This window comes from Mus pahari, chromosome 12 (genome assembly GCF_900095145.1).
Source record: "Mus pahari chromosome 12, PAHARI_EIJ_v1.1, whole genome shotgun sequence".
NCBI classification, from domain to species: domain Eukaryota; kingdom Metazoa; phylum Chordata; class Mammalia; order Rodentia; family Muridae; genus Mus; species Mus pahari.
This window is the reverse complement of record NC_034601.1, coordinates 76,360,586-76,384,406: the sequence shown is the minus strand read 5'-3', so window position 1 is coordinate 76,384,406 and position 23,821 is coordinate 76,360,586. Positions and strand designations below refer to the sequence as shown.

Below are 23,821 nucleotides of genomic sequence, written 5' to 3'. Positions count from 1 at the left end.
CAATTTCTTTGAATCAAGTATTGATGATCAACACACTATGGTACAACTGATTTGAACGTCTTTGTCTTTTTTTTTTTTTTTTAATTTTATTTCATCGCTAAGTTAGTAGCAACACTGTATTTTTCTTTCTTCTCTACAATTAGAGAATAAAATTACAAAAATAGGATTTTAAAAGAGGTACATTTATATTATTATGTCTATGTATTATGTTTAATTTAGCATGTTTCACAGAACGTGAAGAAAATTGTGCTTTGGGAATGTTTTTGTCCATAAAATGAGGAGAATCAGCATCTCCTGATTTTATCCATCAAACTCTAGTATCTGAAGCAGCTCCATCCAGTGACTGTGTGCTGAATGCTGAAGGGAGGGGCTCACACAGACCCACCCCTATCCCCTCCCCCACACACTGTGCATTTGCCACTGTTTAATTCCATTACCTCACCTGTTATTCAGTGAGTGGGAGAGACCCAGGGGACACGCCCCTTGTACCAGAGCTGACATGAATGGATTTTGTTGACAGTCTGTTGACTGAAGGTGGTGCCAATGGATCCAAAACTCCTGTTCCTCTTGTGGTCGCACTACAAACCCAGTGCAGGACACTGCTGTCCAATATTGACATTAATAAAACCGAAGAAGAGACTACTGAAAAGTAATATCACATTAGGAACAAACGAGGGTGCTAAAAAGCACGCATAATCCCAGCCCTCAAAAGGAACAGGAGGAGGCCCACAGTAGAGATACCAGTGGAGAATGCTGGAATCACATGATTCCTCCTAGAAACTGGAAAAGTCAGAATTGTGTCAGAAGCCTGTTGAGTGGAGTGGATCCCGGTGGAGTTCTGTTTGAGGCTCTCCAGGGTTAGAAACTTGCCTGTGGAGTGGTAGTAACGGAGGGTGGTAGGCGAAGATAGTAAAGTGGGAACTTAAAAGCAAGAGGTACCATTCCATTTGGTGGGAGACACCCTGGAGCATGCGCACCCCCCAGCCCCCTTACTTCATAGAAAGGGAAAACAGGGATTCCCTTTGTCTGCCATGGTTGATTTGTTTTTTTGTCTGTTTGAAGGAAGTTATGTAATCTTGGATTACTCCAGGGGAGCATAAGGAATGATTTTCTAGGTTGCTGGGACCTAGAGATTAATAATCCTACATAAGAATAAGCAGTCTACCTTCCTATCTCATGTTTATGATTTCTAACCTAGAGGCTCCCTGGGTCTTATACAGCTTTTATCTTTCAGAAAGGTATTTTCCTTTTGTCTAAGTTAGTAAAACCCAGTCTAAACAAGATGTGTGTATGTGAGGAGTCAGCCAGCAAGGGTGGGGAGCAACCCCCTCCCAAAAAAGAGATGGAGCTATTGTTCTCCTTGCAACAAAAGCAGACATGTGGAAAATCTATAGAGCTCTAACTTCTAATAGGGAGGAACTTTTAAAATGCAAGTGAGTGGATCACTGCATTTTAAACCAATGGGGAGATGGAACTGATTTGGGGAGACAGGGGCAAGATAGACTGACAGGTGAGGTGGGTTTTAATGTAAAATAATGTGTAGTATATATTAATAAATTTGAATGTGTTAGCTGTATATGTTACCGTTTGGAGTATGAGGGGCTAAGGGTCAGATAAAAATACACGAATAGAAAATTTCTTAGAGTTACCACGGTTGACTATCAGCCACTCTTGCAGATGTTATATACGTCTTCAGGTTTAGTCCATGGACAGGCTGGAAACATTAAAAATAAATGTGATTAATTATGCATGAGTCTAGGCGATCGTTTACTAAGAAAAACAGTCAGGAGTTGGAGAGAACGTAAATTTTTGCATCACATCCCGAGAAATCCTTTTTTTTTTTTACATCTGAGTTGACTCAAAGTTGTTTGAGATGTTTTTTTAAGAGAAATTTTTGATGTGCAGACTTTTTAATCTTTAAATCGAGAAAAGGAACCTTTTCACTTCTAGCCCAAATCCTGTAGCTGCTACTGCATCCTACACATTAAACAAGCCGAGAATGTCTTGTTTTGTGGAAGAGGTGACTCTGAAGTCTGAGTGGGTCACTCAGTCCCTCAAGGAAGACTTAAAGTCGGTGCTTCCTCCGCTCAGCCCAGGTCACCACTGGGAGGATCAGGGCTTAAGTTGAGTAAGTATGTATGTGAACAGATATCTTTTCTTGCTAAATGTGGTTCCCCTCTGATTAGAGGTGTGCTCTGAACAAGCCGAGACCGGGCCATGCCGCGCAATGATCTCCCGCTGGTACTTTGATGTCACTGAAGGGAAGTGCGCCCCATTCTTTTACGGCGGATGTGGCGGCAACAGGAACAACTTTGACACCGAAGAGTACTGCATGGCGGTGTGTGGCAGCGTGTGTAAGTGGATCCTTCCTCCAGCCTGGCCACCTCTTGTCTTTCTCGCCACTGGCTCTGCTCTTTGTAACAGATCAAGTTTCCCCCTTGTTCTTGGGAATGGGCCCACTGTTGCTACCACTAACCACATGCCTGTCAATTTCTCTAATTACCAGAAGCCTTCTCCACAGTATGTTCAGTCATGAGCGCATCTCTCCGTCTATTTCTAATAAAGCATGGCCTTGGATGTATTCTGTAATAGTCATCATAGAGTATTCTTTCAACTCCTAGGAACTTCTGACTGCTTCTCTTTACAGAAGGGCTAGAGTGGCTTTTGTCTTCTTCAGTCCTTCCTGCAATTGCATAGACGTCTGTGTCTGTCCATGTACATATATGTCTTCGTGTTTCTGCATGTGCACATGGGCAGTAGCCTCTCCCTGGTAGCTGGCTTATGAAGCTGTCTTGATAAGATTGCTATAGAGAATTCCTCTGTTATTTCATCGCGTTTTTTTTTTTTTTTAACTTCATTCTTATAATGAGATTTAATTGAATTGAACTCATGCAGCCTCAGATGCTATCATGGAGTTTCATTGCTGTGAGGAGACACCATGACCACAGCAACTCTTATAAAGGACAACATTTAATTGGGGATGGGTTTTATAGTTTAGAGGTTTAGCCCTTATCATCATGGTGGGAAGCATGGGATACATAGTTAGACAAGGTGCTGGACAGGCAGATGAGGGTTCTTCACCCAGATCTGCAGGCAACAACAAGAAGAGAGGTACTGGGCCTGGCTTGAGCATCTGAAACCTCAAAGCCAATCCCCAGTTACAAACTTCCTCCAATAGGGACACACCTACTCCAATAAGGTCACACTTTCTAATACTGCCATTCTGTAGGAGCCTACGTGGGCCATTTTCATTCAAACCACCACGAGTGCCCATGTTGTTCCCTGAATGAACCTAGAGCACATATTCTTGCCAAGTTTTTCTTTTTTTCTCTTGCAATTAGGTAGACAAGAACTAGGGATCGGGACCATTTAATAAAAAACTCTTGCCATGCAAGTGTGAGGACCTGAGTTCGAATCCCCAGAATGCACAGAAACCACTGTGCAGCCTGTGCCTCTTTAATGCTAGCACTTGCAAAGGGAGATGGGAGGCAGTGGCTAGAGAAGCACCTGAAGTCTGGGACCAGCTAGCCTGGGCTATGTAGCTGAAATAGACTGTTCCAAAATAGGTAGAAAGCATGTGACCTGTCACATGGGCTCTGTGGCATGTCACACATGAATGTGTACATTCATGTACACACAAAGAAAAGAATAATGCTAGCAACCTTCAGCGGCACAAGGCTGAAGGAAATAACGTACAGTGTCTCTCTGGAAGCATCAAATTGTCTTTACTGTGGGAGATAATGATATGAAGTCCTGATGACTTCAGTGTAAGATAAAGTATTCCCCCCAGAGAGCCAGTCCTCAATAAGCCATGTCTCGGGTATATGGAATATCTGCTTTTGTTAGGAGCCTTTCAAGCAAAGTCCTCAGTTGTATTTGTTTATTCTTGATCCCAAGTTGGATATATGAATTATTCAAGGATCTTAGTGACTGTGCATGCCTTTCTTGAGAGATTCTTGCATTTTAATTCCTGGATTTGCAGGGAGACAAATCCCTTCCCTTCCCCCTGGAATACCTGGGAACATTCTGGCAGTTTTCCAACCAAATCATAGAACCAAGCAAAACAACAGACTTTGCTCCCTTAAGACCTCACACTGTGAGGTAGATAATATCTGTTTGGGTCCTAGAAGGGTCTTGTTGGTCTCCTAGGAGATAACTCCACCTCAGTACTCTGAGGAAACTAGTGGAGGGGCTCTGACTTCAATTGCATGATTGTAGCTCCTAGTTGAAGATATCTAAGCTCATTTTCACCTAGAGGTTAATTGGGTTAGGTAACTGAAACACAATAAAGGATTCTGTAGCCTGGAGCCTTTGGAACAAAGGGCCTTTGTTACAGTGGCTCTAAAGGGTTTAGCTGGTAGGTGAGGATTTCCTGGCAAAGTTCTCAGGTTTTCCCTTTTCCCTAAGGTAGGTTTAGTTTCTGGAATATCATATTCTAGCGATCAGGAAGTTTGCTTTATATTATTAGCAGAGATCAATTCACCTCAAGTTTTGGATACTGTCTTCTTACCCGTCCTAGTGTAAACCACCCCCTCATCTCCCTTCCATTTGATTTACTGGGAGTAAAACATTATATGCCTACACCAGGGGTTGGGGCATGCATACACTTTATAGACGGATTTGTAAAAATTCAGTGCCTCCAACAGGGTCTTATGAAAGAAAAGTCTGTAGTTCTGATTTCGTTTTTTTTTACAAAGTTGGGTTACAAGATATCAAGGAAGCAAAGACACAGCTGGGTACCAGACTCTGGTTTGATTCTCAGAACCTTTGGAGGAATAAGGCAGGGGATGGGAAGGCTGGAGAGATGCTTCCCTCTTTTTTTTTTTTTTTTAATTGTAAAGAAAATTTCAATGAAAGCAAGAGAACCAGAGTTCAGGTCTCCAGCAGCTGCTGGGCATGGTATTCTTAGCACTTGCAAGGCAAGGACAGGAGGATCCCCGGGGCTTGCTAGGCAGCCGCTCTAGCCAACCAGCAAGCTACATGTTCACTGAGAAACTGTCTCAAACACTATGGCAAGCAATGGTTGGAGAAGATTCATCTGGTCTCCATACACATGAGTGTGTAAACTTGTACACATAGACATTACAAACATATACACTACGCACAGTAATACAACTTTTAAAAGAAGGAAAGGGAAGAATGGGGTTGAAGGTCGGTTAGACAGGTGGATAGTGAAGAATGGAAGCTTCATCACATATCTGAGCCAGGCCTCAGAAGTGTCCCCATGAGCAAGTGACATACGAGGAGCTACTGCTGTGGAAGGTGCTGAGAGAACTGAGGGTCACTGGTGCTAATGAGGGAGAAGAGACCCCTAAGTCCTCCTGCGGATTTTCCAGTGTCCTGTCAGCAGCAGAACTGGCAATTCCCCATTGCTGATCTTTACCAGTAACAAATCTCACCTGTATTTTCTTGGTTCTTTGTTTAGGCTTTAATTTTAGTTTCATGATTTCAATTTTGTTTGATTGATTTTGAGTCCTGTGGGTGTGTTTCTGCCATCATTCCCATGTTTCTGTTGTTGGGGTTTTTTTTTGTTTGTTTGTTTGTTTCGTTTTGTTTTTAGTTATGTTCTCTCGTTTTCTCCATAGCAACGCAAAGTTTACTCAAGACTACCAGTGAACCTCTTCCCCAAGAGCCTGATAAACGTATGTTGTCATTGACTTGGGGGAGGGGCGAGGGGAAGACTGTGTTGCATGGCTGGATGTAACCTTCCCTTGCATCATCTGCGTGGCATGGGTTTTGTGATTCTTGACCAGGTACCTTTTGATGGATACTGTTTTCCCATTGTCTTCCGTGTCATTTCATCCGGTTTTACTAGGCAACTTCAGATGATGGGCAGAGAGCATCCACTTAAACCATTTACACTTCTGATCAAATTCCTTTCCGATTGGTGTCGTTCTGTGAAATACCACACGTAGAGTATTTCTTGATTTGGCAGAACTTTTCTTTTTAATTCCCCAAAAGCTGTCAACATGCCATAATTTAATGAAATCATATTTGATAATATAGGTAACCCCCTCTCTAAAAATTTAATATTGTCTATCCAAGACAGTTTTGTGTGCACATTTCAAGGTTCCTGCATTAAATGATAACTGTGCAGCATTGAGAGGCGAAAGGTCACCTACATAAATTTCAGGACTTCCCTTCCTTCCCCTCCCAGAATGCACACTGGTTGGTGTGCTATCAGGCCTTCTACTTAAGGAACTTAATGGAATTTCCTATAAAAGACGTTGATTCAGCCATCTACTCTTGGTCTTAACAATGTCTTGCTTTCTGGCTGCCCAGTCAGTCTAATTTCATTTTCAAATGTCATATCTAACACATCCATATTCGCTTTTAAAATTCAGTCTGTATTTAGAAATGGATTCCTCCTCTCTGGGGATGGTCTAGATTGTTGGTACTTACTGAAGCTTGAAGAGGAAACCCAATTTCAGTCAGAAATGAGATAATTAAAATTCGCCTTTGCCACTATTATCCTGGAGGGGGTGGGGGGATCCTAACCTCAAAACTGATTTAAAAAAAAAAAGATTTAAATATATATATATATATATATATATATATATATATATATATAGTGTAGATGATTACATCATCCTATACCATTATTGCTCAGGAGCCTCCGTAAGATATTACTGTTAATTCAAACAATGGGATAATATTTGAAAGATGTGTTTTTTTTTTTTTATTGACACAATAAGCCCATCTCCTGTTATTGTGAAATTGTTCCCCTAAAACCTTAAGTCTGGCGAGTGGGTGGTAGAGGACTAGGGAAAGTCTCCGACCATCACACCCAAGGACTAGGAAAACATCATTTGCATGTGTGTCGCGTTGTTCCCAGGGTTCTTAAGGACCGCAGATCTCCTTCTGGCACAGGTGTGTACCTTTTCCTTGCATCTTTTGTGCCTATGAGAAAATCCGAGGCCTAATGCTCTCCGTGCATTGTCTGCAGGCATCAAACACAAGAGGGCCATGTCTGAAACCTAAGGGCACTCTGGCTGGGCTCCACACCCAATGGCTCCACATTGGGTCCTGACGTTTTCTAGGTTAGACAGTTTCCAAGGTTCAGAAAGCATGTTTTCAAAAAATATAAGAAACCACACAAAGCTGGAAAATGCTAACGTGCCTCCCCAACAAGGCATCTCTCATCCTGTCTTGAAACCTATGGTGATTGGTTCTCTTCCATTCTATTTCCTTTCAGTATATAAAAGGCTGTCGGTTTTCACTCTTCTTCATTGACTAGAAGTAAACATTATTTGATAATTTACTTTTATAAAATATACATAACGTTTTCCAGACAGATCCTGGAGGTCCTCCCCTTTCTTCTCCCACCTGCAGTTTGGTGCAGACCCTGACATCCTTCCATCCTGGGAGGATGAGGTGAATTTTGTCAGTTTTATTTCTTGTCTCCCTACAGAGACTATTCAATCATGACAAGTGAAGGGTTTTACAGTGCCAGTACCAACATACAGGAGAAAGCATATAATTTCTAGTTATTTATAGCTGTGTGGTTATGCTGCCTTATTTATAGCTAAGCCACACATTTGAATTGAAAAAGTCATGGTCACCTGGAGGTCAAATGCAGATCGCAGCCTCAATTCTGAGGAAATGTGTGCAGAATGAGAGGAGGAACCGGCAGCCTGTTCCATTGGAAAACTCAGGTTTATGCATGGCTTCTTCACCCACTTAGAGTTAATTGAATGGCATCTCTTTGCTCTGAGGTGATTGGTTCTACAGATGCTCTGTCTGAAGCGCTGCTAGTGGGAGAATAAATGCTAAGTAAGCTAGAAAAAGCCCTTCCACTGAACTGCTTTAAGATGACGCATACAGAGAACTGTGCACTGGGACGGCATCATGAATCATTTCCTGACAAGACTTAATGCTCTAACCAGGCACTGCTAGATTTTAACTTCTCCCCCATAAAAGCCAACACTGAAAAGCACCACTATTTTCAGGACACTTATTCGTTGTGACTGCTCTCCCAGAGGCCTCTGCACCACAGGGTCAGCGGAACGTACGAGACTGAGGCGTGGTCTTACTCATAACCATGGGTTCCCATCTCTTTGAAAAGCCTTTCCATCTGAGGTGAAGAACCTCCTGTGTGTGTCTCAGCAGCTTCTGACGTCAGTTCGGCATCTATTTGAGTTAATACACAGGCCTCACCTCCAGGCCCTGCAATGCAGTGCTTGTAAAATAGTAAAGTTATTATGTAAATATGTGACCAGCTTATATTTCGAAGATGAGGAGAGCATTGCCTATCCCTGTGCTGTCTCCATCAGACCGCATTTCGAAAGCAGACAGACAAACTCCATGATGAAGACAAAGAACATTACACCACTTTTTTTCTGATTTATTTTATTATTATTATTATTATTATTATTATTATTATTTTAGTATAGAATAGAGTTTATTCAGGGCATGGGGAGGGAATCAAGAGGATAGTAGAGGCAGAGAAAGGCAGAAAGAGTAGAGAAATAGAAGAGTGGAGGCCAGTCAAGAGCATGTGGAGAAAGGAAGGGAAGGGGTGAGGGGACAGAGAGGGAACAAGAAGACAAGAGATGAAGAGGGCAAGAGCTATTTATTTATTTTATGTATGTAAGTGCTCCATCTGCATTTATGCCTGCAGGCTAGAAGAGAGCATCAGATCCCAGTAAAGATGGTTGTGAGCCACCGCATGCTCCTGGGAATCCAGCCCAAAACCTCTGTGAGGGAGCGCAGCTGAGCCTTCTCTCAGTCCCTGTTACACCAATTTTTAATCAGCTGATTGACTGGGGAATTTGCCCCATAGGTTGACCCATTTCTGGTTCTGTTGAGTTGTAAACCTTGGAACAAGGGTTTGCGACTTGTCGCTTTGTTTCAGGTAATTCATTCTGCACATACAAATGTTTAGTGGTGTTCCAGATCCCTGCCACCTATTCACCATTATCTACCTATGAAAACTATCAGTTCTCCAGAGTTTGCTAAGTTTGTGCAGAAAGCAGGGTACAGAAATCACCTCAGGCCTGTGGGCTCCAGGGATTTACCAGGCGCTCCCACTTTTCCACCATGATGCAGTATACCATGGTACCCAGATGTACCTCTGTTTCAGTCTAGTATTCTCTTCACCCCTGACCTGACTGAGAGTTGTAACTACTATGCTCTTCTCTTAGACTACCAAATTATATTAACAACAATTCTTAGGCTAGGCATGGCAGGCACACTTCTTTAATCCCAGAAGTCAAGAGGAAGAAGCTCTGGATCTCTGCAAGTCTGAGGCCAAGCTGGGCTCCAGAGTTTCTTCAGGCTAGTCAGAGCTATATAATGGGACCCTATTTCAAAATAATAATAATAATAGCAATTATTATTGTTGTTGTTTAAATAATCCTGCACAGATATGTACTCCTTCCATTAGCTACTTGATAAAGGCATGGAAGTGCATCCTTTTATTAAAGGGATTGGCCATGCTTTTCTGTCAGGCAGTACAGTCACTATCCTATCTACACACTGCTGCAACCACAGACAGTAAATAAGTAGGTGGGCATGACTGTGTGATCGCCATGCAGCTAGCGGTCCGAGAAGAGGGCTCTGTTGGTGACGTGCCTGCTATGTAAGCATGAGGACCTGAGTTTGAATCCCCAGCATTCGAATGCAGGGACTGCAATGCAGGACGAGTCTGGAACCCTAGGGCTAGGGTAGAACATGAAGCCCAGACTAGCCAATGGGCTCGTTCCAAGTTTAGTGAAAGACCTGCTTTTAAAACAAACAAACAGGGCTGGAAAGATGGCTCAGCGGTTAAGAGCACTGACTGCTCTTCCAGAGGTCCTGAGTTCAAATCCCAGCAACCACATGGTGGCTCACAACCACCCATAAAGAGATCTGATGCCCTCTTCTGGTGCATCTGAAGACAGCTACAGTGTAATTAGATATAATAGTAAATAAATCCTTTAAAAAAAAACAAAACAGGTAAATAAAATAGGGAGTGGCTGAGGAAGGCACCTTACACTGGTTTCTAGCCTGTGCACACACATACATAAAATGAAAAGCAGCCAGCAGATACATGTCTGCTTTAATACAAAGGTTACTTTTATTAGCCCAGAGTATGGCGATGCTACCACTATGCCTTTTGAGAGACTCAGCAGGATAATGTAAGCAGGCCACATTCAGTAATTTACTTACAGGATAAGAGATGTGGTAGGTAGGACTAAATCTCAGCATATGAGTGAATTGGGAAAGGTTGCTCTGGAAGGCTGGGGTAAATTTAAATTTGTTTTATCCTTAAGGCTTTAAGAAGTTAAGGGTCCATCAGCGTTCACTATCAGAATTTCTGTGATGCGACTGGTAGTGAAGACTGGCATTCTGAACTCATCTGTTAAATATTGAGTAGTTATGACTGTTCATGTCTTTGTGAACCACTGGTAATGAAGTCATGGAAGCTTCCAGCAAACTAACAAGGAACAATACCCTATGGCTAAGCAATTCTGATTTCCAGTTACTATTACTCTTATTTTATGTCTTTCTGCCTGGTGGTTGTTCGTATTCAGACTAAAGATAGCATTTAAGTGCAGGGAATGTAGCTCTGAATAAAAATTATGCTAGCATTCATTCTTGTACATTCATTTCACATATCTGATAAAAAATTTCCCATGTCAGTACAAGTACATAGACATAAAAAAGAAATGTAGCTTGACCGGTGAAGAGAAAACAGAGCGTAGATTACATTTTTATTACCTTCTGTCCATGTAGTACATTCATAGTGTTCTCCAGCAACTGTGATCGAACTGGACGTAAAAGGAGAGAGGCTCAAGAACACGTGGGCAAAGAGCCTTCGCTCCTCTTTAAAATCTAGTATGCTGTTGAAAGATCACTCGCTTCTGTTTTCCTGTTCTGAATGGCTCATCCAACTCAAACTTGGTAGGGATGGTCGATATTTAGGTTTTGAGTGGAATGCACTAAGAGTTTTAGCTACCTTGAAATTAGAGAGATGAAGGAAACTTTATCAAAAAAAAAAAATGTTTTAAGTGGAGATGGCAGTTTGAAAGCCTTGTCACGTGGAGATTAAATTTTCCCATAAAATCCTCTTTACAGGTTTATAGTTCACTCATACATAAATTACTCGAGATGCCATATCCCATAACTCATAGCCATTTCAAGGGACAGCATTACTAGCTCTCAATCAAATAGAATTTTCAACGATAAGGCAGTGAGTTGCATAAGTCTTCACTGTTATCTTTGCTTGCCAGTGTTGTATAGATAAGCTGCATTCTGCCGGGGAAAAGAATATATCAAATAGATGCTATCCGTGGGGAGTTTTGTCTAAGAATCGCTCCCTTGTGTTGTAGTTTAGATGGTCAAGGTCATTACACCTGACCCCACAGACACACACACACCCCCAGCATACACAAAACAAAATAAGTAAATGTAAAACTAATATTAAAAGAAATGGTGTCACCTTGCAAATTGAGGAGTCAAATGGATATGAAAACTGTAGTTTTTTTTTTTTTCCTAATATCTTGTCAGAGGATGAACTGGCGTCCAGTCAGTCCTTAGTCTATATAGCTTCCTTATCTATGCATTCAACCAACCATGAGTCAAAAATAAATACCTCTGCACTGAGTATATACAAACTTCTTTCTCGTTCCTCAAACAATGCAGGAAGAAAACCACTCCCTTTAATGTTTGCGTTATCTTCAGTAATATAAACAGTCTGAAAAAGGACAGTGTAGGCATTAGATACTCCAAACTATACACAAATATTCCAAAGGGAGGTGGGCAAACTTGAGTTAGCTCTCTCTAGGGAACCCTGGAACCACCCGCCTACGCACATACCCAGGGACAGTTAACCTATGGGGAGCTGGAATCACAGCGAGGGAAATGGGTGTATGAATAGTCCAGCTCGTCCATTTCTCTCCAGGAACCCTCTGAGCTGCATAGTGATTTCAGTCACTTCCAGGAACCTCACTGGGTTTCACTTTGTTTCAAAGTAAGTTCCTCACATAGTGAGGCCTTTCCCAGGGGGCAGCAACTACAGAAATGGCGTCGTGTTCTCAGGATGGTGTTTTCTGTGAGAGACCATGCACCATGATGACTCAGAAATCGGGAGTAAGCCTGCTCCCCACCAGCCAGGAAATAGACTTCCAGTGGATCTTAAGAAGACCTAAGAATGTACAGTGGGCACTGTGACCAGCATTGGTGAATCAGCGTTATTAAAAGTGAAGTGGACTCTCTCACATGAAACTTACTCTGATAATATTCAGATTCCTGGGGTTTAGGTAATGTAGTTTATTATGAGGAAAAGGACACACCCACATCCCTTCCCTTCATGTATGTGACCAGCAGAAGAGGGAGACTGCAGAAGGTGTGTGTGGTGCATGTGCATACACACGTACATATACATTTACATAAAGAATCCTACTCTGCAGAATTTACTTCTGTGATGTTTGTGGTTACTGGTAAGTACATGATTGACTCCAAGCCATGGAAATCTGTATGTTCCCAGTCCATGGGCAAAGAAGCGCCTGAAGGGATCTTACCCTACAGATCCAACCGCCAATCTTATACAGAAACGACCTTACACGCATACAACAAAGTGACAATTGACTCTGGCATCCTGTAGCTCATTCAAATTGGCACATGAAATTAACTAGCATAGCGACATACCTTGATGAAACAGAATAAATGGTAATAACGTCATGTGTTGATTTCCATGTTCCTGTAAGAAGTCTATTTGATACTGGTAAACATACCCCACTTGCTCATATCCTGCTTATTATTTTATTCTTATTTTTGCAGGCCTACATTTTAATTTAGACCAGTCAAGGCAGGCTTTGCTAAGGGGAACCATACTCGGATAGTACTTACAGCAGATGCTGTCTGTGCAGGTGCATTCCCACTGTATGGAACAGAAAGCGCAGTTTGCCTGCTCACCTCCACCTGTTGCTATTCTATTTACTAGTGTTTACTGTAGCCTCTCATTTTCACTCTACCAGTGAGAGGGAAAAGATGGTTAGGTCCATGGGAAGCAAGGTTTGTTTGTTTGGTTGGTTGGTTGGTTGGTTGGTTGGTTTTGGTTTCTTGTTTTTTGAGACAGGGTTTCTCTGTGTAGCCCTGGCTGTCCTGGAACTCACTCAGTAGACCAGGCTGGCCTCGAACTCAGAAATCCACCTGCCTCTGCCTCCCAAGTGCTGGGATTAAAAGCTTGCTCCATCACGACCAGCTGGGAAGCAAGTTTTGATAAGGTGGTTAGGAAACATGTGTGTATTGATTTGCTTGAGGTTTTGCAAAGCAAATATATTTGTCTTTGGTATCTTTTCTGTTACAGTGTTTAAATTGCAGATCATTTTTCAGTCAGTCAGGATAAGAAACCATATATTTTATTTACTTCCATGTTCTATGTGGACTATATATAAGTCTAATTTTTCTGGGTTTAATTTGTTTGTTTGTTTGTTTGTTTTCTGGAAAATGTGTTTCTTTTCCTGTAGATGACATTGCATAGTCCTGTGTTCTAATTTATTTTCAGTGAATTAGAAGTAAATGTATCTGATGCTCCCCAAGGTTAGCATAAAAGATTTCTGTAGGACATAATGTCAGGCAATAAAGGCCCCAGTGTGCATGGAGCTACCCTGTGTGACTAACACTTAATTGTAGGATGCAAGGCATGTTATCACTACTGGATAGAAATTCTGGGATGCAGAGTGCTCGGGTCACTTGCCCTGGGTACCAGCTGGTATAAAAACATTGTTCACACCTAGCTGGGCCTAATTTCCGAGTCCTGAGTGAACCTTCCTTCCTTCTCCCCATTGGGCAAGTGTTCCCCTTTTTTAATCAGTTAGATGAGGACAGTTCTTTGAGGTTCCAGGAATAAAACTTTGCCTCCCTCCTTCTGCCCAAACGCCACACCTGGGTAGACATCTTGGCTGCTGTTAGATTTTTAAAAAGTAATGATTAACCAGTGACCACAGAAAAAGGAAAGAAATAAGAATGCATGCCTCTCATGTTTTTCAAATGAACTCTGGTTTCTGTTAACTTGGTCAAACCTTTGATTCTAATGCTGGTCATTTTCTTAAATATATAGACAACATACTATCTTCATGCAACTTAGCTGTGATTTCTCATCCCGTTGCCATTGGGGATATTGCATCCCAAGCCTCTTTACTCCAAGAATTTGATGAGACGTGTGAAAAGAATATTTGAAACAGTGCTTGTTATTTTTAAAGTTATTTGAGGATGATGGTATCATTTCCTGCTAAGAGGGAAGCCGTGTTCCTGTTAAAAACTCTCTTTCCTCTCTATCTTTCTTGACTCGCTTAAATACTTCCAGTTCTTGCAAATCACTACTCATATATAAGTTAGAATATTTTTGTTTTATAGCTCAGCCTTCGGTTTTAGGAGTATCCCTGTTGCCACATAACATCACAGTGAATGTGGCAATTGAGATCCTGCCTAGTGGTATCGAATTCAAAATAGAAATCACTGTCTATTTGATGAACCGTATGATGAATTACAGATTGTAGCCGAGTGTGTGAAGGCTGAATGTCCTTGTGTGGTTTCTAAACTGCACTTGTTGATGTTTATATGTCTTCCTGTGGTGTTCGAGCTCTCTCATGAAAAGTAGCGTTGTAATTAAGCTGTCGGAAACACAATGCACAGAATTCCCATTTCGCTGAGATGCCTCAATTTTGCAATAGCCTTCTTCTCAGATTCCGTTGGTGTCTGCGGGACTTATAATGTATGATGCTGGTGAACCCTTAGCTATTTTCCAGATTACAAAAATAGCCAAGCAGAGTGTAAGGATTTGATGAAACACAGCCATATTAAGCAGTGATTGCTGGAGGAATGTCTGTCTGGGCAAGGCTTTTTTTTTTTTTTTTTTTTTTTTTGGTTTTTTTCGAGACAGGGTTTCTCTGTGTAGCCCTGGCTGTCCTGGAACTCTGTAGACCAGGCTGGCCTCGAACTCAGAAATTCGCCTGACTCTACCTCCCGAATGCTGGGATTAAAGGCGTGCGCCACCACGCCCGGCTTTTTAATGCTATCATTTCTAAATGTGCTTTTCTTTGCTACGTACTACAGAAGTGAATCATGCTCCTGCCGTGGTAAAATGTCTCTGGGTGCTTCTTTCGACTGCATTGGCATCTACTGTGTGCTGCTCCTTTACACGATTTCTCTGTCCTGGGAAGTGACTGGCTTTCTTACAAAGGTTGGGCATCCTGTGTCTCTTCTCAACTTGCCTCCCACTTCCTTTCTAGTTCCCACGACAGCAGCCAGCACCCCTGACGCCGTCGACAAGTACCTGGAGACACCCGGGGATGAGAACGAGCATGCCCATTTCCAGAAAGCCAAAGAGAGGCTGGAAGCCAAGCACCGAGAGAGAATGTCCCAGGTAGGGAGGGATCTTCCATCGTCTGTTGGTTTTGTTCTAGAGGGAAATCTGCGCTGGCCTGGGTAGACATAAAGTTTAATTTAAATGTTCGCTACAAGGCCACAGATTGTAGGATTTCCCCCACCTCTATCCCTGTGCACGGTCACGACAAGTAAAGGCAAGGACAAGAGGATTTTGAAGCACAGATCCAATCCTCTCTGCTAAAGAGAGGAATTCTGTGAAGATGGTGAGTTGAGGGCTGTTAATGGATACATTGTAGGAAACTTTATCTTGTGTGTGAGGCTCATGATAGGCTGTGTACTTTACATGTGCATTGTAAGATTTACTTAAAGGATAAAAAAAAGGAGTAGTTTAAATCAGGAAACTGTTTCCTATTGCCCACTAAGCTCGAGGATCTGAGTTTGATTCCCGGAACACACAGTTAAAAAGCCAGACCTTGTGGCCTCTGGTTTTAATCCAGGGCTGTGGAGGCAGGAGACAGGCAGCCTGTCTAGTCGGCCTGGAGAGGTCCAGTCCCATGAGATAAGTTGTTTCCCAGGACGTGTGGGGTACTAGAGGAAGAACACTGACACCTTTTAGCTATGCCTTATCCCTTGGGCCAAATCCCAGCTAACTTCTTTATCAGGCTCTGGGTTTCAGGCTCCCACCCTGCAACAGGCACTATTGCTTTGTGAAATCTCCCCATGCCATAGACCCGCCCAACTGAGCCAACCAAACTAGCCATTCCTAAGCTGGCTTACCTCACGTCTTTACTCCTGCCCCTAAATGCGCTCTAAGGCGTTGCTCAGTCCTCCTGTCCATGCTCCACATCAGTCCTCCCGTCGGTTCTCTGCTTGAGACTGACCCTGGCCCTGCGTCCCTGGAAATCTTTGAGTCTTCTCCATGGAACTCATCTCCTGAGCTGTCAGCGTCCCAGACAACAAGAAAACCCTTATTTTAAGCAGAACTAATGATGTATCTCAAAAAGCAGGACAAGGTTGCTATTTCTTCAAAGATGACTAGCTATAACACTTGGCCCTACTCTGTAGTTGTAACCCTGAGAAAAAAGATTTTGCAACCACACAGGACTACAGTCATCCTGCCCATGAACTATCACTCACATCCTACCAGTTTTCCATGGGGAAAGCCTGAAAGCCCGTTGAGCTAGAAAGCCAACTGAATAGAACAGGCAACTAAAATCAATCCTCTGGAAAACTGGAACTTTTCACATTTTTTTTTTTTTCATTAGAAAAGTCATTTAGGCCAGGCAATGGTAGCCTTTAATCCCAGCACTTGGGAGGCAAAGACAGGCAGATTTCTGAGATTGGGGCCAGCCTGTTCTACAGAGTGTGTTCCAAGACAGCCAGGGCTACACAGAGAAACCCTGTCTCGGAAAAAAAAAAAAAAGAAAAGAAAAAAAAAGTCATTTAGGAAGGTGTGGAAAGACTCATTGGGAATTACTACAATTACCTACTTTTTAAATTCAAAACTGATCTCATTTTCTGAAGCTTTCAGAGGCTTCCCTGTGACCCTTAAAAAACAAAAAAACAAAACAAAACAAAAAAAAAACAGCCCTGGGCACATAATTGCGCAGAAGGCCACAGGAAGTGTGATAAAAACTGAGTGCTCCTGTGACATTTCCAGCACCTGCCAGGGCACCCTGACCCCAGCCTTGCCTTGGCCTCCCCTTTACCTGCAGGCCTGGCTCCCCTGCAGCTGGAAGCTCCTCCCCTCTCTGGGCTCTCAGGGCTCCTTCCCTCTCCGGGCTCCTCCCTTCTCCGGGCTCCTCCCTTCTCCGGCTCCTCCCCTCTCTGGGCTCCTCCCCTCTTCTGGCTCCTCCCTTCTCCAGGCTCCTCCCCTCTCCGGGCTCACTTTGCTCTTGACATTGGCTTATTTTAGAAATGCCTTTCTTTTCTTCTTCTTTCCACCCACAAATCTCAGCAGATCCGCTGCTGCACCTCTTGCTTGACTCAGGGCAAGTGGTTGGTTACTCGAACCTTTTATTTGATTCTAAAGATTTGTATAATAGTTTATTTATTGGTGGTTTCTATATCATACGTTTCTACTACACTCTAATTCCTTTTAAATCATACAAAATTACATAAGGCATACCAACTTTATATTTCATCTTTAAATCCACGTGAATCATTTTTTTAAAATATTTTTTCACTGTCTCCAAAGTAATTTTATGTAATTAAGAAATTAATTTCAAGTACTATGTTAACTCCTAACATGATATGTTGTGGAGATAAGAACTCTGGTGAGCTTCTGTTTAATCCAGGACTTAGTTCATAGATTTCCGGGACATCTCCATCTTCACATCCCAGATCAGAGACTGCTTAACTGTAGTCATTCCTAGAGGAGAGAATGAACCTGGTAGACCTCAGTGTTACAGTGTTAGCTGCCGTCTATCGCCATAGTCACTGCTGCTCAATTCCAGGAACTTTTTGACTTTGAACTTGTCTGTCCCTTAAATCTCTACCTAGTCTCTCTGGGCTCCTTCCTTCTCGGGACTCACTTTTCTCTGCATGACATAGCCAGGCCTCTGAAGAACCGTAAATCCTGATGGAATTGGTGACTCTCTGCACGCAGTGAAAAACTGCTGTACAGGGACCCACAGTGCAGCCCTGAAGTTCAGATTCAAGAGGACTTCAGGTTTTTCAAATTCAGAGCCTTCCAACTTGATTTTTGTTGTAGCTTTCAATTAATTTTTCTGGGTTAGCACACAAGATAATGGACCTCGTCTCTTTCAGCTGCAGGGGCAGAGCGTTAGGGAAGATTATATTTATATTGCTGTTGATGGCCTAGTGATCTGAAGATCTTGGTTATACTGTGACTGGCATGTGTCAGATGCAGATAAGCACACACGCAAAACCCAAATGTGCTTCCTTACTGTATTAGTGACTTCTTGGTATGCCAAGCAACCTGATAAGAGCGACCTCAGAAAGGGAGGAAGGCTTTGTGTGGATGTAGAATTCCAGGGTATGGTCCAGAGGGACACAGTAATCATGGTGTGAGGCAGGAGCTGGAGGCAGCAGGTCACATGGCACCTGCAGTCAGGCAGCAGAGTGCATGGCCCTCTCTTTCCTTTGCCTCCAGTCCAGAATCCCCAGCCACAGCCCAGTGCTTCTTAAATTTAGGGTGAGTCTCCCCACATCAATTAACTGAATCCCTGTCCCTGACATTTCCAGAACTTGTTTCCATAGCAACCCTACATCCTATCAGGCTGCCGAGCAAGCTCATTCCTCCAACTTACTTACATATCTAGTCCATTTAGTGTGTATGTAGAATGAAGACCTTCAAAACAAAAACTTGCCTGATGCTGAGTTTTTTAATATATTCAGTGGCATCTTGGGGACAGCTACTGGTACTGACCCTTAACTCGCCTGTAGATAGATGTCCCACTCAGTAGGGGCACACTGAGCCAGTAGGCTACTAGCCTTATCATCATTCCTTGTCCATTGATTACTCTCATAGCTTTCTTAAACTGGTCTGTAGAGTTAGATTACTGATTACAGGGCCTGCTGTAATCAGGCATCAATTAAATCAGACAGACTTTGTAAAGCAGTTAACCCAGTAATATTATCTATTTCCAGCGTACCCCAGTAAAAGCCACTGGTTAAGAGGTAAATCTTCTGACTACAGGGCATGGATGTGTGAGAGTAGAAGATGTTGCTAAATTATTCTGAAAAATCAACGTTTGAGTTCATTTATATAGTAATGTGTATTTTCAATACATTACCTAGGTAAATCTTAATTATTTCATGGATCTACAATTACAAGAGGGTGATTCAGGTTCCGAATGTCTAAGATGAGATGATAGCAAAGATACATAATGCAGGGAATCAGTTTTCACAGCCCATTAAGACATTTACTTTCTATCTCAAACTAATTTTGAGATGTCTTGCCTGAGGAATTCTAGTTAGAACATCGCCACTCGGGAACGTTCCCTTCCATACAGGAAATTGAAAAATTTTTCTTCCCAGGCTTATCTATAAAGCAAAGCATCTCTTCAATATCTCTTCGTCCACCGCTGCCCTTTATTAGCTAATAGAAATACTCAAGTACCTTGAACAGTTTGTACGTTTTCCATGTATCTTGTTCTCAAGAAACTAATTTTTAAAAATAAATAAATAAATGAACTCACGTGCTGATTGGATATGTCCCTATAAGCCTGGTTTTTCCCGCAGTTTCGGGAGATGGATTAAAAAGTACCTACCCTGTAAGCAACTTGGTGTATTGCTTCATCTTCCTCCATTAAGCTTACTTTACACGGAAACCCACTTCACAGACCAGACAGTAGAAAAGGCAAGGGCAACCATGGGTGATGAAGAGTTAGCCTGCATCTTGCTTCTGCGGTCCGCAGCAGTAGACACTGTGTTCTGATCAGTGAGTGAGAAGATCAAGAACAGGAAAGAGTCATGACACAGAGGCTGGCTTGCTTCCTCAACCAGTGTCTTACCTTTTGCCACATTCAGGGGATTATAATGTATACACTTTCTGGGGATTTCTGGGTGGATTTGGAGTAATCCCCTAGCTATTCATGACTTAGGTTACTGAACAGGAAGAGTCCACTCTTCATTTGTGCAAAGGAGTAGACCTTGGCATTGTATTCCTGGTTTGCACATACACATACCTGAAACACACCACTTGGAATGCTTTAATTTGATGTCATAAAAGGTTAAAATCAATGTCTTAGTTCCTTGTCAGGAGACTTTGCTCAGATGGCATACGCCTTTCATGAGTAATCAGTGTTTACTCACATCGAGTAAGATGATTTTCAGACCTTTCTCAAAGAAAATGGAAAGATGAACCAACCTTATTTTGGGAGGCTGCAATACATGTGGACATTTATTCACCATACTGCTGACATAAATTATTTATATTCTTGTAGGATAAATATTATTCACATTGGGATGGGCATGTGATGTGTTTTTAATAGGAAACATACTGTCATATAAGCCACCGTGTTAAATCTGTATTTGAAAGGAGAATGGAGGATTTTCATTTTGTCTTATGTCCTCTTCATAGGTCATGAGAGAATGGGAAGAGGCAGAGCGTCAAGCCAAGAACTTGCCCAAAGCTGACAAGAAGGCCGTTATCCAGGTAACACCCTGGTCCCACCTACACAGACAGAACATGCCGCTCTCAGTCATCAAGGGCCTCCAGGCATCTGCTGGAAGCCCCTGTTCATATTTTTATGACCTTGACTCATTCTCACTCCTTGTCTTAGCAATAAGTTGCTTCCCTTACATCTGCTCCCAACTATTTAAAATCAGAATTAATCATCCCAAATTTATTCTATGACTTGCAATCTTCTTTCCATTGATGATACATCCTTTGAGTGACTGGAGTTTTCAGCTCCTCCAGTCCCTTGGAAAATTTAAGTGAGATTAGGAATTTAGGACTAAACCTAGTCTACAAATTACCTCATCCAAACAGACAGAGACTATCTTTGCACTAATCATTACATTAAGAAACAAATATGTTTGTATGTATTTTTCACATCAGCATTTCCAGGAAAAAGTGGAATCTCTGGAACAGGAAGCAGCCAATGAGAGACAGCAGCTTGTAGAGACACACATGGCCAGAGTTGAAGCCATGCTCAATGACCGCCGCCGCCTGGCCCTGGAGAATTACATCACCGCACTGCAGGCGGTGCCCCCAAGGGTAGGTCGCATTGGGATGTCACTTCAGGTCACAGCATCAATGGTGGTGTCTAGACAGTGGGGACTGGAGGCGGCAGGGAAGAAGCTAGGAGAAATGCCATAAGCACTTTATTTGTAGATGTGACTTAAGTACATTGTATCCTAAAGACATGTGGTCATAGACCAGTTTGGCCATCCCTCTCCTAACTCTTTTGGCAGTTACCTTTATACTGATTTCCATGCTGTATTCTTATTTTTCTTTAAGCCACCATTTTTTAAAATCTTTTTTATATAATGAGAAACCATCATACCTTTTTGCCTAATGTAGTCATGAGTTTTCATAGTCTCTGTTCACATTTACCATGTATCATTTTTCTTCTTGGGCATCCTTTATGTTTTCAAGTGCAGGTAAAATGAAACTTGAATTCTTTGGGTTAGAATGTGTATAAGCTGGTGATTTATTCATGCCTGAAAAACACCTTAACTTTACTATTGGTTTTAAAAGATATTTTGGCTGGGTATAGAATTATCGGTCGAAGTGATTTTTGTTGTACTACTTTAATGATGCTTGCTCTTTTCAACAGACCATTCATATCACCTCTACAGATAATCTTTTGTTTGATCTGGCTGTGCTAGGGGTTTTTCTCTTTTTTACAGTAGCTATATTATCGATGTAAAACGATGAAATTCCATCTTAGTCTCTTATGATGGCCATCCCTTCATCTCATACCTAAGATTATGTCTGATATTTTCATGCATAATTTTTTATTAGCTATCATACACTATAAACTTTATGTTGTTGGATGCTAGATACTTTTGTATAACTATGAATATATTCAGACTTTGATTTGAAATCTAGCTAGTTTACCTAGAAGCAGCTTCACCCTTTCGCATTTCACTCTTTTTAGATTTGTTAGGTGGAGTGACTCTTCCTGTAGCTTGTTACTCCCATTTTTAAATCAGGATCCTTAATAGTCTACCATGAACTCTGAGTTTCGAATTGGATTGCCAAGAACCAGGCAGTCCTTTGTCTGTGGGACTTCAGGCACTATTACCTCTAATCTTCTGGGTACCTTTTACGTCTAGCCTCTGTTTCTTTCTTATACCAGCAGGCACCGAGGAGTCCTCCGCTACAGTCAGTCAGGAGGAAAACCTGCAGATCTCTTATAGAGCACCTGGTCCTATAAAGTCTAGCCACCTGGGTCTCCAATGCTCTTCCCTTCTTGGGGTCCACTCTTTGAGAGCCCTACCTTGTACAGTCAGAGAAGCTCAGGGACCATGGTTGCTGACAGTTTTAGGACCTCACCTTGTGTGTCTCCTCTTCCTCTGTGGTCCATGGTCCTTACTCTGCAGAAGCTGTTCCTCTTCTTTAGTCCATCTATTCGTTTTCTCTGGCAGGAGGGTGAAATCTTGGTCTTCTTGGTAAATCTTGACCAGAAGTGGAGATTTGCCCACATTATGTAAGGGAACCCGAACTCCACCCATTTGTGCTGATTTCCCTCACCGCACTGATTGTCCTTTTCCTGTTAAGGAGTGCCTGGCATTCCTCCGGGTATGGAGAGGACACTGGTTCTTTTGTACTGATGACATCACTGTGATCTCGGAGGATGGGGTGGCTGGTTCAGGGTGACACCAGTGGTCGAGGACAGACACCTGCTGCAGTGTCTCTTCTCTGGACCACACTTCCTTCCTGAACAAAGAGCTTCTGACAATAAGATGTCTGTATTCGCATTTTATTTTCTGTGATCCATCTCTGTCTTTCCCAGGCAGTACTTAGTGAAATTCTGGTTATGTCTCTTTGCAGATGACAAGGTTCTGGGTTACTCTTACTTTAGAGAGCATGCTTTGGTGAGGAGAGTTGTGGGGGTCATTCCTCCAGGCAAGAGCTGCTAGGTGGATTTTTCAGGCACAGCCCTGAGTCTTGGGGCACTGACTCCTGTGCATAAAGTTACCGACCTTGAGTGTTATTTAAATTTTGACTCAGCCACTGCACTTAGCTCTGTATTTTGAAGGGAGTTAGAAAACTCTCTCTTCCTGATTGCCTGCGTGTGTTTCCCTTAAAAGATATAAATCAAGAGTTTTCATTAAATCTTGTAATTCAATTTATGAACTGTGTTTGGATATGTTGCGTATAACAACCACAGAGTCAGAGCAGGTTATTAGAAATATGACTTAAATGTGCACTGACTATTTGAACGCAAGGGTAAAAGTAAAAGGGTTTTTTCTTTTCTATTTTAAAACAGTTTAAAATCTTATTCTGAATGTTTGGCAAGCTTCATAGACAGATCTTCCTCAAAACCAGTGGAGAAATACGTGGCCAGGGGCATATGGGTCCTAGTTTTAATTAATTCAAACAGAAAATTAAGGAATAGGTTGGAAAGCTTGGGAGCTTTCCCATTTCTCGAAATGTATTCCTTCCCATGTTCCCTCCCAAGAGGAGCTGCCCTCTGGCACTTCCTTCTGGGCACCTCTTCACAGGATGCTCTGTGGCCCATTTCTATGGTGCTAATATCTGCTTTTCTTTCATCTTTTAAAGTGGAAAACTTACTATGAAATTACAAGTATTTAGATATTTAGAAAACATTTTATTGCACACAAATGAAAAGTGAATGTTACCAGAGTTTGCCTGAGAGAGCAGGGAGTTAAGAATGTGTGCACAAAGCTTGTGCAACCACTCTGGAAATCAGTCTGGCGGTTCCTCAGAAATTTGGACATAGTACGACCGGAGGATCCAGCAATACCTCTTATATACCCAGAAGATCTTCCAACTGGTAATAAGGACACATGCTCCACTATGTTCATAGCAGCCTTATTTATAATAGCCAGAAGCTGGAAAGAACCCAGA

General features: G+C 42.2%; 1 protein-coding gene across 6 annotated transcripts in view; it reads left to right on the top strand.

Annotated features, from left to right (window-relative positions):
* The window catches only part of App (amyloid beta precursor protein), a 221,021-nt gene that overhangs the window by 130,746 nt on the left and 66,454 nt on the right, over window positions 1-23,821 (top strand). For 2 of the 6 annotated variants that reach the window (XM_021209334.2, XM_021209333.2), the window contains exons 7-11: window positions 2,187-2,354; window positions 5,586-5,642; window positions 15,216-15,349; window positions 20,360-20,434; window positions 20,840-20,998. In XM_021209334.2, the coding sequence (XP_021064993.1) occupies window positions 2,187-2,354; window positions 5,586-5,642; window positions 15,216-15,349; window positions 20,360-20,434; window positions 20,840-20,998 (593 nt within the window). The remainder of the gene's footprint in view (window positions 1-2,186; window positions 2,355-5,585; window positions 5,643-15,215; window positions 15,350-20,359; window positions 20,435-20,839; window positions 20,999-23,821) is intronic. The other 4 variants (XM_021209338.2, XM_021209336.2, XM_021209340.2 and 1 more) reach the window with 2 other exon arrangements.